The sequence below is a fragment of the Orbicella franksi genome, chromosome 1, assembly GCF_964199315.1.
Source record: "Orbicella franksi chromosome 1, jaOrbFran1.1, whole genome shotgun sequence".
Taxonomy (NCBI): Eukaryota; Metazoa; Cnidaria; class Anthozoa; order Scleractinia; family Merulinidae; genus Orbicella; species Orbicella franksi.
The window spans coordinates 6,218,023-6,233,561 of record NC_138145.1 but is presented as its reverse complement, the minus strand read 5'-3'; the positions used below and the strand labels follow the sequence as shown (position 1 = coordinate 6,233,561).

The 15,539-nt window shown below is 38.5% G+C and overlaps 2 protein-coding genes across 4 annotated transcripts in view; one reads left to right on the top strand and one right to left on the bottom strand.

Moving 5' to 3' along the window:
* Window positions 1-9,866, top strand: part of LOC145463998 (CUB and sushi domain-containing protein 3-like) — a 26,299-nt gene extending 16,433 nt beyond the window's left edge. Inside the window, exons 7-13 of one of the 2 annotated variants that reach the window (XM_081447836.1) lie at window positions 1,241-1,408; window positions 1,743-1,910; window positions 2,658-2,825; window positions 2,932-3,105; window positions 3,852-4,019; window positions 4,100-4,276; window positions 9,450-9,866. In XM_081447836.1, coding sequence (XP_081303962.1) covers window positions 1,241-1,408; window positions 1,743-1,910; window positions 2,658-2,825; window positions 2,932-3,105; window positions 3,852-4,019; window positions 4,100-4,276; window positions 9,450-9,775 — 1,349 coding nt within the window. In that variant the 3' untranslated portion in view covers window positions 9,776-9,866. The remainder of the gene's footprint in view (window positions 1-1,240; window positions 1,409-1,742; window positions 1,911-2,657; window positions 2,826-2,931; window positions 3,106-3,851; window positions 4,020-4,099; window positions 4,277-9,449) is intronic. The other variant, XM_081447904.1, reaches the window with a different exon arrangement.
* Window positions 9,867-14,291: 4,425 nt separating this feature from the next.
* LOC145464333 (CUB and sushi domain-containing protein 3-like) overlaps window positions 14,292-15,539 on the bottom strand; it is an 89,542-nt gene continuing 88,294 nt past the window's right edge. For both annotated transcript variants that reach the window (XM_081448293.1, XM_081448216.1), the window contains exons 11-12: window positions 15,389-15,539; window positions 14,292-14,947 (exon numbers count right to left, since the gene is read on the bottom strand). In XM_081448293.1, coding sequence (XP_081304419.1) covers window positions 14,559-14,947; window positions 15,389-15,539 — 540 coding nt within the window. In that variant the 3' untranslated portion in view covers window positions 14,292-14,558. The remainder of the gene's footprint in view (window positions 14,948-15,388) is intronic.

The window sequence follows — 15,539 nt, the reverse complement described above, 5'->3', positions numbered from 1 at the left end:
GACAGATGCAGGATTATATTATAATATTAGGTTTTTTATGTATCAGGGAGCCACGGCTTTGAGGAATAATACAGTAATTGTCGGGTCCTCAGCCTCTTAAAGGACCCTAGTCAGACTCTGCTATTTTCGATGCCATCAAAATTATTGATATTGCATGGTGAGGTGAAGTCTTGTTGCTTTACTGTAAGTTGTGTTCCTGAAAGTATGTCCGTTTATCTTTAGTAGCTTCACAGTGATTTTCTTTGCTTTGACATGCTCTGGATAAAACATAAAAGCCAAACTCTTATATGTAAACAAAAACAAAAGTGTGGCTGACTAGGGCCTTTTAAGGGGAGTTTTAGATGGCTCCAATGCACTGGGAACGAGTGTTTAAAAAAACAAATTAAAAGCACACCAGTTGAGGTTACCTCTACTGCACCCTACCCCCGCCTCCTTCCCCCCCGCCCCCCCCCCCTGTTCCGTAACCAGTGTCCATTTATATATCTGGGTGAGGAGAGGCACAATGAGAGTACAAACACATTGCAATGATCCCTAATAGGGGTCCATTGCACCAACCATTGGGCCATCGTGCCTCCTCCTCCATAGGGTTAGAGTGGAGTTTACCCTAACTTGACAGTTACAAGTCTAATAACCTTCTACAGGGGCAATTTAACTGTGTTGAAACCTTTTTAACATCGCGTAACCGATAGCAACTTAAGGCGACTTTAGGCGACTTAGGGCGACTTAAGGCGACTTCAGGCGACTTAAGGCGACTTCAGGCGACTTTAGGCGACTTAAGGCGACTTTAGGCGACTTAAGGCGACTTAAGGCGACTTCAGGCGACTTCAGGCGACTTTAGGCGACTTAAGGCGACTTAAGGCGACTTAAGGCGACTTAAGGCGACTTCAGGCGACTTTAGGCGACTTAAGGCGACTTTAGGCGACTTAAGGCGACTTAAGGCGACTTCAGGCGACTTCAGGCGACTTTAGGCGACTTCAGGCGACTTTAGGCGACTTAAGGCGACTTAAGGCGACTTCAGGCGACTTTAGGCGACTTAAGGCGACTTTAGGCGACTTAAGGCGACTTAAGGCGACTTCAGGCGACTTTAGGCGACTTTAGGCGACTTAAGGTCCCAGAGTAGGCCTCTGTACTCAATTCAATACATAAGATACGCCATTTAATTTAAGTAATGAACTAACTGGCAATGGAATTTTTTAACATATGTTGACATTTTTTTTTTCCTGTCATTACATTATTATAGCCTCTTGTCCTGTCGTTGATTCAATAAAGAATGGCATCATCACACACGCTACTTTGAAGGAAGGTGGTGAGGTTGAAATAACATGTCGCACAAACTTCACGTTGGTCGGATCAGCAAAAATTACTTGCATAAAAGGAAAATGGAGCGACAATCTACCATCTTGTAAAGGTTTGCAAGACAACAATCGAATGCAATTTGACAAAAAATTCCTAAATTTTATCTGGTTAGTTCCGAGTAACCTGTTTGTTATTGGTTTATTGCAACATTTTCGTTTTTTTCGGTAGGCAATTAGAAATTCATCTATGTTTTTAAAATATACAATCTTCAATTAAGGGCGTTGTAATGAAAAAACTCAGTCAGGATGTTGAGATTCCAGGTTGCTAGAAGGAGGGTCAGGAAACAAGAACCTGTTCAACATGAGATCATTCTATAACTCGATATTAGTGCTTAGTAATATTCCTGTTGTTATCGTTGGTTTAACTATACTCTTCTCTATTTTCAGAGCCTTGCCCAGACCCTGGCCGTCCTCATCAAGGAAACAAGATTGGTGATGACTTTCGTCATGGTAAACCAGTTACATTCACGTGTCGTGGAGATTACATAATGGAGGGCGTGCGAACGATTAAGTGCTCAGACGGTCGCTGGAGCAATGAAAAACCAAGCTGCAAAGGTAGGTTTTTGTGGTCTATTGGAACTTGGTGATAGTTTCGTAACCACAATTAGACCAAAACCAAAACCAAAACCAAAAAAAAAAAAAAAAACAATTGGTAGTCGGTAATAAGCTCGAAAAAGAATGGGTGGCCACTTCAGGGACCTGAAAAAGAAAATTGGTTTTCGATTTGCTTTGAGATGGCTAAAAAGTCCTTGTCACCCGAAGACAGATTTTAGTATTGGGCATTGCAAAATATCGTAAAGAAACTGCTAAAACGCCTCTTAGACTATACTTTCGATTGCCGGTGGATAATAAAGATGCAAATTGCTCATAAGGACAATGCATCAAGAATACCAATTGCTTATTCTCATACCAATTTCGGTCAATCGATCATGTTGCCTCGGTACCATAATACCAATTTCTGTTTTATAAACTGACGAGTTAGGAGTGATTAGATTCTCAGTGATAAGCTGTTCCTTGCTCTAGCCCTGCTTGCATTGGCTGCTGTAAAGTAGTTCCTTAAGAACTGCATAATTTGTATTCAAATTAAGTAAATCGACAAGAAGTTAGCCGAATAATCACGAACACATCGAATAATGTAAACGTACTTTGTTAGTAATTTCATTAGTTCTGCTTTATGATGCCCTCTTATCGAAGAATGTCAAATTCCGTAAAGATGAGTAATTCTCCAGTTCGACATTTTAAAGTAAAAGTTAATTGTTTTCAATCAGTTGCTGACTGGAATCTTCGTATCGCACTTCGTAGCGCCGTGTAAAGAACTCGCCCCTCCAGCTTATGGTAGAAGAATGGGAAAAGATTTCAGACATGGGCGTTCTGCGAGGTTCATTTGCTCATATGGCTATGCAAGGATTGGTGGCTCTACTATCAGGTGCGATGATGGTAACTGGAGCAATCCTGCACCGGTCTGTAAAGGTTAGACTAAGTTGTTCCCAATGTGAAGTTTAGCTAGGTTTCGAGATACAGCTATACCTGGCACAAACAGTAACAACAGTTAATAAATTTTTTCATGACTGAACAGGTATTTGCCCACGACTGAGAGCTCCAAACAGAGGACGATTGCATGGAAATAAGGTTCCATTTCTCGACGGAGATGAAGTTACATTTTCCTGCGACAGCAACCATGATTTGTTTGGAAAAGCAAGATTGCGCTGCGTTGGAAAGAAATGGGATTCCAATGTACCAGAATGTAAAGGTGAATTTCTCACTGCTTACCGTGAACGTTAATTTGGTATTTATCATATCGTAGCCTATACTTTAACACTAAGGGTGCGTTTCTTTAAGAAAATCCAAGAGTGGATTCTTAAATCCGAAAGACTTTTAGAGTGGATTATTCGGTTCCTTCGACGCACCATGATCCGAGAGATCTTGGATTGATCTGTTTAGTAAAGAAACGCAAAATTCCTTTCCGGGTTCTTTGGGATTTAAGGATCCAATCTTGAATTTTCTTAAAGAAATGCAGCCTAAGATTTAGAAATGTTACCTGTCCTCCTAATTTAAAGGCCTTCATCGTTTTCGTTCACGATTTAGCTCACATGATTCTTCCATTTCGCAAATAATGTTTTTTAACCGACATTTCAGTGCCCCGTTGAGGTTTTCACATTAGTTAACTTGTGTATACATTTATGAAGAGCGGCTATTTAATTCTACCTTCTGGCTTAATTTATTCGAATCAGGAACCGTCGTTACATGCATCATCAATCCAGGATTGTCTATCAAACTGGAATGCATTCATGTGTGAGCAACTGTTCGTGGGAAAAGCCACCTACAATTCTCCTCCCAGCGCTAGCTATCAGCCTAAAATCATTCCAGGTGGCTAAGACAGGTACCTTTAAGGAACTATGACCTATTGCAATAGTCCGTCGTGGTTTCTTCTCCAGAATGCGAGTTAGAGACTAAACCCCTAAGCACAACTATGAGGTATGTTTCCTTATTTTTCAGCGTCTTGTGATCCCCTGACGGCTCTCTTCAATGGCAAAGTAAAAAGCAACAATTTTAAACATGGCGCATTAGCCTCCTTTTCGTGCAATAAAGGATTCCAACTTAAAGGTCCCAACCAGATTGTGTGCATTGATGGCAAATGGAACGAAAGTTTTCCTACTTGCAAAGGTTTGTGTTATCCATATGGTTTTATATATCTAATTCTCTCTGAAGTTTGTGAGGCATATTCTTTCTTTTCATCGACGTAGTTGTTCAATGCGATGATCCTGGAATACCCGCAAATGGAGCACAACTTGTTAATAAAGGCTTCGTGTACGGTGGATCTGTGACGTTCACATGCAACAAAGATTTCTCTCTGAGAGGCAAATCCACCATTTATTGCCAGGAGAATAAGGAATGGACTGCTCCTGTTCCACAGTGTCTTGGTAAGTGCCTTAAGACATCAGTTGAAATAAAATAACAATAACAATAACAATAACAATAACAATGATCATAATAATAAAAATAATAACAATAATAACAATAATAATAATACCACTAAAACTTATTACAGGTCCTGTTCTAAATATATCATAAGTCACACAATTAAAGAAATAAATATGTTCTTAAATTAAAAATTGCACAGAAGTAAGACTGAGCTACTGATCCTAAACGCGAAATATCGTCCACTACCGCCCGTTAACTCAGTTGCAATTTGTGAGGCTGTTATCAATCCATCAAGAACCGTCCGAAATATCGGTGCGGTATTTGACTCATGACTACCAATGGAAGACTATGTCAAGGCAACCTGTAAATCTGCCTTGTTTCATCTGAGAAACATAGCCCGTATACGAAAACACTTGTCTTTACAAGCAGCAGAGACCCTGCTTCATTTCCTTGAAACCTTCAAGCTGGGTTTCTGCAATTGACTTCTGTGCAACGTTTCCAACCAAATAATACAAAAACTTACAAGCGTGTAAAATTCAGTGGCTAGGCTACTAACTTATACCAACAAGGAAGAGCACATTACACCTGTGTTAAAAGAACTACACTAGGTACCCGTAAAGTTCAGGATCCAATATAAACTCATATTAATGACTTTTAAATGTTTAAGCGACACCACCCGTATATACCAAACCGCAGTCTAACATCAAACTCTAAAAATTATTAAGTACGCGAGCAACACCACCTACAAGGTTATGGACGGAGAGCTTTCACAGTTGCTGCACCTACCGTATGGAATGCCTTGCCAGATAAGCTTAGGGATCATTCGCAATTTTCCGTATCTTCATTTAAGAAACCTTTTAAAACGCATTTATTTAAAAGAGCTTTTAACTTATGATTTGTGGTGTAAATTTTTATTGTTTTAATTTGTTTTGCTTTCATTCACTCATATAAATTGTGAAGTGCTAATGAACTACACGAAATTAGCGCTACATAGATGTTCCATATCATCATCATCATCATCGTCATCGTCATCGTCATCGTCATCGTCATCGTCATCGTCACTATTATTATTGTATATCGCATTGCCGAAGCTGAAAATAACTATCGTGCCATTTCTTACTTTCGTGCCTGGAAAAATAATGGAGGTAGCTGGAACTTCCTCTATTGTTTCGCACATTGCTTGTCATAACCTCAGCAATCCTAACCAATGGACTTATTAGAAAGGAAACTCTTCTTGATTAAGATGACAGACGACTGAGGAACACTGGGCAATAACATGGTACTTGGTGTCGTATTTGTGGACCTTAAGAGAACATTTGACTCTATATCTCATTCTGTGCTACTTCAAAATTTGCAAGGGCTTGGAACAACTGTAGTAAACCTCTGGTCGTCGGTCAAAGACTATTTGACTAACCGCTATCAATTGATGGAATGTTCATGGCTGTTTTTCTAAGCCTGCTTAAAGTCTCGTTTGGTGTTCCATAAGGCTCCGTGCTCGACCCCACTCTATTCTAAATTTTTAGTATTGACCTTCCAGGTATTGTGAGTTGCAATGAAGGTATATCTTCAGCTGTACGCCGATAACACTACCATTATTATTATTATTATTATTATTATTATTATTACTATTATTACTATTATTACTATTATTACTATTATTACTATTATTACTATTATTACTATTATTACTATTATTACTATTATTACTATTATTACTATTATTACTATTATTACTATTATTACTATTATTACTATTATTACTATTATTACTATTATTACTATTATTACTATTATTATTATTATTATCATTATTATTATTATATGTGATAGGGCCTACACCTGATATTGTTACCAGCGAACTCAATTTTAAAATTCTTGGTGAACTCACCAAATGAAGCCGAAATAATCACAGGGAGCTTGGGTACTTACCATTTACATGGGAAAACCGGAGAATTCCAGTTGGAAAATCAAATGGTTCGCGCCATTCCGTGTGGGAAGCTTCAGAAAATATGGGCTGTGATTTGGGTTGATGCTATTTTTCTGCTCTTTTATGTCTCTCTAGCTGATGTGGATATACTTTATAGCGATTCCCTCTCCCGCAATGTTCAATTTAATTGTTTAATGTTTATGCCTGAAATTTCCAACCGGATGGTTTTTGTAAATGGTAAGCACCCCTTGTCTCCTTCTTATAACTTGTAGTAGCAGTCAACCCAAAACCCACCAAATCGCTCAAATTCGCCAGTTTGAGCCGCAGAAACGACAATACACAACAACTGAGGTAGATTTACGTTTATTTTGAGCTTTAACGTGGACAGTACTCGATATCAGTTTACGATATTAAGACTCTTAAATATTCCCATACATTTCTTCATATTTCGAACATACAAACAGACAGGCCGCTTGTATGGGCCCCCTGTGAAATAATGTGCTTACCCCACATCCTGGAAAGACCGAATTTATTTTAATGCAACTTGGATCATTCATTGGTCCCTTATAGGGAATTAGACTCGACAACGCAATTGTCTCATGTGGCCTCTGTTAAGTGTTTAGCCAAGAAATCGAGAGTGAACTCAAGTGGAACAAATGTGTTTCAGAGTTCAGTAACACATTTATACAGAAACTACATCTTCAGAACGCATTTAATTTTTTTACCACATTACGCTCGATTAGATTTCTATTAAAAGGTTCTCTACCATCTGTAACTTATGTCGACCTAATCATCTGGGCCGGGTTGTTCGAAAGCCGGTTAACGCTGACCCAGGATTAAAAGTTAACCGTATAAATTTATTTTAAGTATAATTTTTTCTTGGGTATAAATGTTTTACCTCGCGTATGCTTTTTATAGTTTGAGATTATTCGAATTCAACACTAAAGGACGAACAATATGAACAGAAAACCTCACCGAAGATTTACAAAACTCAAGTCAAAATTCTCACTAATCCTGGGTTAGTCTAATCGGGCTTTGAACAACCCGCCCCTGAGGTTTCCGAACCTGTTTAACGATATTGAACGGACTCATGTGAGAGAAGCAAATATTATTTATCGCCTGCATTAATGTACACCAGCGGAATACGTTTTGAGCACTGCGAACTGGTTGCCTCTTTGGCATACGTATTGTCAGTGGTTATTGATTATAGCCCGCAACCGTTTTCATGCTACACCTACTCCTCTTCATGATTTACTCGTTAAACGTGAAACGAGTTATATTCTCACGGAATAACTCTGTTTTAGTATTCCGTGCCTCAGGACCAATACTCTAAAGAAGTCCATCGCCTGTGTTGGAGCGAAACTTTGAAACAAACCTGACAATGAAATTAGAGATATTGACTCACTCGACGCTTTTGAAAGAACAATTAGGAAAATGTCACGTAAATTTTACAGTTTTTAAATACGGATACAATAGCTTTTAAAAGCCTTTATTGTTTTATAGTTTTTATATACATGTTATCGTATTATCTTTGTAATTATTACTTCCGTTCTTTGTAAATACTTTTTAGATAGTCTTCAGATAGTTTTTATTATCATTATCATTATCATTATCATTATTATTATTATTACTTATCACTATTATTTTTTTTTAAGCACGACCACATCAGCGTTGCTGGTATATTTTCATCGTGTACAAAACAAATGCTTTACCTAAATGCTGTCATTACCGGTAAGAGTACGCTTTCAAATCTTATCTGTTGACGCTTAGACTTGCAACAAGTCGACCTTTCCTTAATCCTTGACTTATTTATCTCCCTCGAGCGAATTCCAGCAACGAAGTCGCGAGGGCGCGCGCGAGCGACCTAAGTCGCGAGAGGTCGACTTGTTTCACTTGCAGGAACGTTAATCAGAGCGTAAAATTTTGGCGCGAAAAACATGATTGACATTTCTCACTTTTCATGTGCTCCGCGCAGGATCGTCTCGAAAGCAGAAAATGATTTCCATCAAAACATTTACGAGTACTGGTTCCCAACTCAAATGAATTTATTTGTGTGCAGTGCAGTATGTAGCCAGCAGAAAAACGGCAAAGGCTGTTCCATTGAGTAACGCCCCCTAAAAGACAAAATCGTGTTTAAACCGATCGGGAATTATTTGTTTTAGTCTAGATCAACCAGTGATCGACCAGAGAGCTGCCTGACAAATGCTATAAACTTATGTAGATCTAGCCTTTACCGACAAGAATCCGAATTAACTAAAGAAGACGCAATAAGTCGGGGAGAACTTCAATTCTGTAAAGTTCTCTTGATTAAATAACGTTGAGAATCGAAGTCGCAACCAACAACGGTGAATAAAAGTGCTATTCCCAAAAGTCCTTTATCGATCGACGAGTGCTTTCAACAAGGTAAAGTCGGTAAAATGGCCGCTGCAAATTTGCTACGATGCCCTTTCTTTGTATAGGAAACTTAGTCATTCATTAAATCAACTAAAACTGCAACAATTACGCAAACCGCAGGAACGGCTCTGTTCTTCTCGGAAAGGTCCAAACTTAATTCTCTCAAACGATCAGATCGCGTCCGTAAGTAAACAAACACGTATTGGTCGGATAAATAGCCTTCCACTGTTTTTCCCTGTTTTTCAAAGCCTTGAAATTAATTTGGATAGACCATATTCAATTGCTTCCATAAAATTCACTCATTCGCATCTTTCATTCTTTCATTATTTAATTGCTACTGTTGGGCATCTATTACCTTGGAATTCATATACTTGAGCCGAGTATTACGTCCACTGAACATATAGGGGGAAATCCACACACGATCGCACTCATGTGGCTTTGATATCTCAGTTGGTAGAGCATTGCACCGGTATCGCAAAGGTCGTGGGTTCGAATCCCGTTTAGAGCCTGAAATTTTTTCAGGTCATTTTTCCAGTAGTATTATGCCTGCATTCGCATCTTTCAGTCTTTCATATCCTTAAGTATATCCGAGCCAAAGGCTAAATAAAAAAGATTTTTATAGTATTTGAACTCAGCAGACACTAATGTTGTTCTGCGAGTTGAGTCGTTGATCGCGCGCGACGTCATGACGTACAGTCACGTCACAGGTGGAAAAATCCACCGGTAAATTTGGCGCGCTGCAAATGGGAAAAGTCCTTTCCAACTGCGAAACCAAGAGGAGGACTTTTAGAAAGTCTAGTTGACCTCATGACAAAGTTTTATAATTAACCTCACACGTCTTTGTTTACCAGCTCCTTGCCCAGACCCTGGTCTTCCTTATCAAGGAAACAGGATTGGTGAGGACTTTCGTCATGACAAAACAGTAACATTCACGTGTCCTAGAGATTACATTATGGAAGGTGTGCGAACGATAAAGTGCTCAGATGGTCGCTGGAGATATAGAAAGCCAAGTTGCAAAGGTAAAATTTTTTTCCAATTTGAGCGTGTTAAATCGACCTTTCTTTTGCTATCCAGCATAGCGGATTATGGACCACGTGACCAGTTCATACAAAAGGCCTACACAACTTGGTCACGTGTTGTTTTAGTTTCCATGCTCGTTGTCGTCGTAAATGTATAGGTGAACTTAGTCTTTCATTTCGCTGACGCTTATGTAACATTGCACATCAGAAGTACTTGCCATTGAGGTGATGGCATTGAGTTTCGTTGATCTGCGGGATGCCCTGATTATTTGTTAGCTGTGATGTCATTTGAGTAAACAAGTGTGGGGCAAAAAAGATGGCGAGACCGAAATTACGAAAAATGTACTAATGTCAAGAAGAGTAGGAGTCAGGCCATGTACGGCCTGTCACCCTCGTTTAACACTGGCTGTCAATCCAAAATCAACCACTGCTTCGCGAAATATTCAAAGATCACCTATCGTACCATACAAAGGGGGCAGATCCTTACAGATATACCAGTTCGAGCAAAACTTTCAAAGCGGCTATTTCACGTGGATAGGAGTTGTTTAGGCCGGTCACCCCGATGTTATCACAGACGTTCTCAAATATTTTCTTTTGTCAGTATCTTACTACACCATATGGACCTATTAAACAACATCGTCTTCGTTAAGTTTTTACACTCAGTATTTGCATTGTCACGTGTCAGAGCAACATGACGGACGTACGAAAAACATTATTCCTTGCTTTTGTTTCATTGTCGGCTACGTTTGTCGGCTAGGAGCGACAGAACGTTAAGTGAAAAAATAAAATCAATCAATCAATCAATCAATCAATAAATTACAACACTGAGTACTACCAGGAATAGTAAGAGAAGTAGTAGAGAAAGCTGGAGACTGTTCAATTTTGCAGAAAATGGCTATCACGCTAGTGTTCTTATGTCAACTCAGAGAGAACTGTAAGGAGTAGAGAAAAGGGTTAGACGTGCATGCACTTGCCAGTGAGAAAAGTTGCTCTTCATTCAACCTTGCATACGGCGGCTGCGCCCGCAGTACGAGTCACAGTCAAAACTGAGCTGTCCTACCGTACAACACGATAGTAGCTTTTTTTTTCGCAGCTAGCAAAAATAGACATTGCTAAAGTTGCTTTGGCGTCTTGTAATTGTTAACTTGAGAATTCCGGGTTTAATCAAAACTATAACAAAATTCTCGAACGTGATTGGCTATCAGCAGCCCGATTTGAGCATTAATTGGACAGTGTACGCGTCATGCTTGTAATTGGACAGTACGCGTCATTTTGCGCCCGCTGTTGTGGTGCACTTTGTTGAGTAAACTGCTGTGTTTTTCAGCATTCATAACGACATTTAATCGTGCAGCGATCAATGATGGTTTGTTCGTTTCTCGAATTTTGTCATAGTTTTGATTAATTGGTAACAGGACATCGTGTCGTCCAATTCAGTCTGCAATCATACTCGTGATTAACAAATCGACTCCCGCTTCGCGGTCGTCCAATTTTGTTAATCACTCGTATGATTACAGACCGAATTGGACTCCACTCAGTCCTCTTACCATTATTAATTTGACGAGGAACAGCATATTTTGTTCAAAATAATACAACTGTTATCTTACCTGACGACACTCGACGAACCACGAGCGAGTTGCCATGCCGGAGACGCTTGGAGACACAAAATGTTTCATATTTTTCACAATTTGCAATCTGATATGGTTTTTGAAATTGCAAATCCCTTTCCGTAATTATTTGATATCATCTCCAGTGAGAAAAGTAGCCTGATTTCAATGCCTTTCCTTTTAACTTACATTGACATCAAATTTCCGGCGCGCCAGCTGTATGCAAGGAAGGAGGAATGAATAATCACCGATAAAGTGACAAGTTCTTTATCTATTTTTCATTTGTATCGGCATATTTTTTATGACGGTTTAACAATTGTGACAGTCAGCTTTGGTTGCTTTTTACGCTCTTTTCTGTCTTGGAAAATTAAAAACAAACGGAAGTAACGAAAGATATGAAAAATCAAGCAAGTATAGTTAGAGTGAACATCAGTAAATAGCTAGTAACGAGCTGTGGAAGGTGAAAGTGAATCGCCTCGTCTCATTTTTATTAAAAATTTCTTTCAAGTAGAAAATTATCCTGCCACTGTTTTGCTTTGTTTATGAGTTCTATTTGTTTTGTTTTTCTCCATAATTGGCATAAACCTGCAATAGAGAACACGAATGACCCGGAAAGTTAATTTCAATTTCATGCGTGTAACAACCACCAGCAAATAAAAAGGCGAGAAAACAAAGTCTGAGACACAAACTCTGACGGTCCATATTATTAAGGCGCTTTTCATTAAAGTGGGTACTCTTAGATCTCTCTTAGGTAACATTTTATTGAAAATAGCAGAGTATGATAATTTTTACTTTGAAAAGAAAGAAAACGAAATAACAATAATTTAAGTGATAATAACTCAGCTGGAGTTATTATGAGCAGCTTCGCCTAAATATCAACTAGACTTGGAAATAGCGAAAAAATCGATTTTTTCAAACTCGCCCAGAATGAAGCCCTACGGGCACTAGTTGCAAAAATATTGTTTTAAGTTCGATAAATCAAAAATTTTTTTTTTACGTAATTTTTTCGTTTTGATGCCCCAAATCGGCCAAAGTCGATTGAAAATGAGCAGCATATTCAGAGGCTTGTAAACTCAAAAGTAAAATTCTTCATTACAAACTGATTGTACGTCGTATTTGCACTTCCTTTCTTGTATATTTAGAGCGAAATAAATCGCGATTTGATTAAAACTAAAATATTTGACGAATTTTCTAAATTAACGACCCAAGATAGCTTAGCAAGAGGTCTCCGTTTAGCCTATTTTCAAATGCTAAAAAGGCGTTCTGGTACACGGCTTTTCCCAAAACGACCAGTTTGGTCTGAAAGAGCATTGTGTCCTCTTTAAATTAGTGAAATAAAATTTTTGGATAAATAAAACTGCGAGCGCTGAGATAGCGAACTAAATGCAGCACTTCTTCCTGAAAACGTGACCTTTGACCCAAGCGTAACGAAACCGATTACTGCAAGAAAAGCAAACGTTTCGTTATTTTGAAACATTTTCTAGTGATATCTCTCCGAAACCATTATTGCAAGAAAATACTTCCAGATATGAAATCTTACAGCGTCAAAGAAGGAGCTAAACGGCGCATTTTGACACAATAACTTTGTTTGCTGAGAATTCAAGTCAATGACCGTTAACGAATTCGAGTGAAATTTGCGAACTTGAAGTATGTTAGCCGATACTTACCTGAATATTTATACTTATAGCAGAATCGTCTTCTTGGATTAGCCTTCAAAAGAAGCTGGATCCAGCTTTGGATCGGCATGTGCATGGAATTTATACATGTAGCAGCGGGCAGGTCACGGAACATTAAACAATTCTTCTTCAGTTTTAGAGGTTTCCTCTTTCAGACCAAACTGGTCGTTTTGGGAAAAGCCGTGTACCAGGACACCTTTTTAGCATTTGAAAATAGGCTAAATATAGACCTCTTGTTAAGCTATCTTGGGTCGTTAATTTAGAAAATTCGTCAAATATTTTAGTTTTAATCAAATCGCGATTTATTTCGCTCTAAATATACAAGAAAGGAAGTGCAAATACGACGTAAAATCAGTTTGTAATGGAGAATTTTACTTTTGAGTTTACGAGCCTCTGAATATGCCGCTCATTTTCAATCGATTTTGGCCGATTTGGGACATCAAAACGAAAAAATTGCGTAAAAAAATAATTTGTGATTTATCGAACTTAAAACAATATTTTTGCAACTAGTGCCCGTAGGACTTCATTCTGGGCGAGTTTGAAGAAATTCGATTTTTTCGCTATTTGCAAGTCTAGTTGATATTTAGGCGAAGCTGCCCTTATAAACTTTTGACAACTAGACTAGCTTAGCTATTTGCATGTCAGTCCGATAAACTTTTTACCGTATCGCACTAAAGTTTTGTTGATTTTGTCGTTGTTACTCTTGTTGCATCGTTGAACATCGCTTATTGTAAACGTAATAGTTACTTACAGCCGTAAATTAACACAACACCATTCTCCTGTTACAGATTTAAGTGTTTCTTCTCTCTCGTTTTATCACTACGCTGTAGTTTGCTTTAGTTAGGTCTCAGAAACTACATGCAAACTACATGCAAACAGATTCATAGTCTCTTGATGCAAACGCATACCCCACTGTGGTGCAAGGGGAGAGGGGGTGGTGGTAGGAGTCCCCCTGGCCTTTTCGACATGTTATGACGAAAGTATTATGGGATACATATGCAAATAGCCTGCTGGGGAGACTTCATTCAACATGGCGGAATTTTTCAAAATAATGTTCGCATTTTACACGAAAATTTAAAGTTTTTCAACTTTTTCGACATCTTAGCAAGGAAAAGGCGCTTTATGCATCATTATGTTGGTTTTTTGCAACTACCTCTGTCCCAGAATATGGTTTAACAGTCCAGAATATAACATTATAATTATTTCGTAACTCATATCAACCCTTAAACCACATCTCACTTGTCAGTAAATATCTCCTATATCTATATCAGCAAATATGTCTCAACTACTGAAATGGACATGCAGATGCCCAGAGAAAATCTTCTTGACGAAATTAAAAAAGGTGCCACTCTCTCCCCTCCTTACGTCCAAGGTATATGTATTCATATTTGAAAACTCTTTCAAGTTCCCTAGCCCAAATATTCTTACAATTTTGGGAGAATTCTATAATACAACTCGTACGTAATTGCACTGCCATTCATACGATAGCCTATACTTAAAAGTTTAAACTCCTTCGAAACTAAACTGGGGCTTTTTCAACACAATGTAATAACTACAAGTGATATTCTGCGTTTTTTGTAAAACAAATATCGAGGTACTTCAGGTCTACTGTGTGTTTGTAGAAAATATTATTGCATCTTTAATTTACCCTGTTTACCATGTTAGATGTCACTAAAACAAAAGCGTGGTCGTTTCACTAAACGGAGATTTTCAAATCTGAGCCATTTTGTAGTATTGTCGTCAAATTTCACTGACGCGTAAGCTGTACCCGAAAACTTCACGACAGTACCGGATCGATACCACTCTGGTTTATCCTCTCTGTGAAGGGCTATTACTGATGAATTAATCGGAATATCCTTCTTTTTTCGAATTTTGTCTAAAATAAGCACTTCTTCAGTTCGCCGGTAGCTGCGTGTTTGCTGTTTATTGATTGCTAACACGAAGTCAACGTGTGTGACATTAAGCTTTGTGATGTAAACTTTGTAGTAGCTGTCGGCGTCATGATTATACCTCCAAAATCCCCAGAACATTGAACCAACCAGGATACAGTCTAAACAAAAGAAAAAAGAACTAGGTCAGTGCCATATTGTTACATTATAATGACAATGTTATAACTGTGTAATGTTTATTTTATAGTGTTCTACGGGTTAGCTTGTTAATTTTTCGCGTTGTAAAGCTCTAATCTTGAAATAGGAACCGGTAAGGCTCTCGCGCTCAATATGCATTTTCTTAACATTTTCAATTATAAGCCTTACAAGAATAACACCCCAAACAGTAAATATAACTACATAAGTAAATAACTGCAGACAGTACTGTTTCGGCCTTCTGGGCCTCATCAGTGCAGTGCTGAAGACTGGGATGGAGGCTAAGCTTAAAAAGCCGCCCCAAATACTACACATGTGGTAGTATCTAAGCCATTACCAGAGTGCTCAAACTAGCGTAAATATAAAATATAAAATCTAGTATTTTATGCACGTTACAAGGAAATTACCTGGGTTAGGATCACAGCCGTACAATTCAACTCTTAAGCAGATAAGGTCGTCATGAGCAGACAAGGGATGAATCCGTATAGTCCTGGCAATGAACGGCTCTTTAAACTTGTATTCTACCAGGGTCGAAGAGTCCTTGTTCCCCGGGATAAC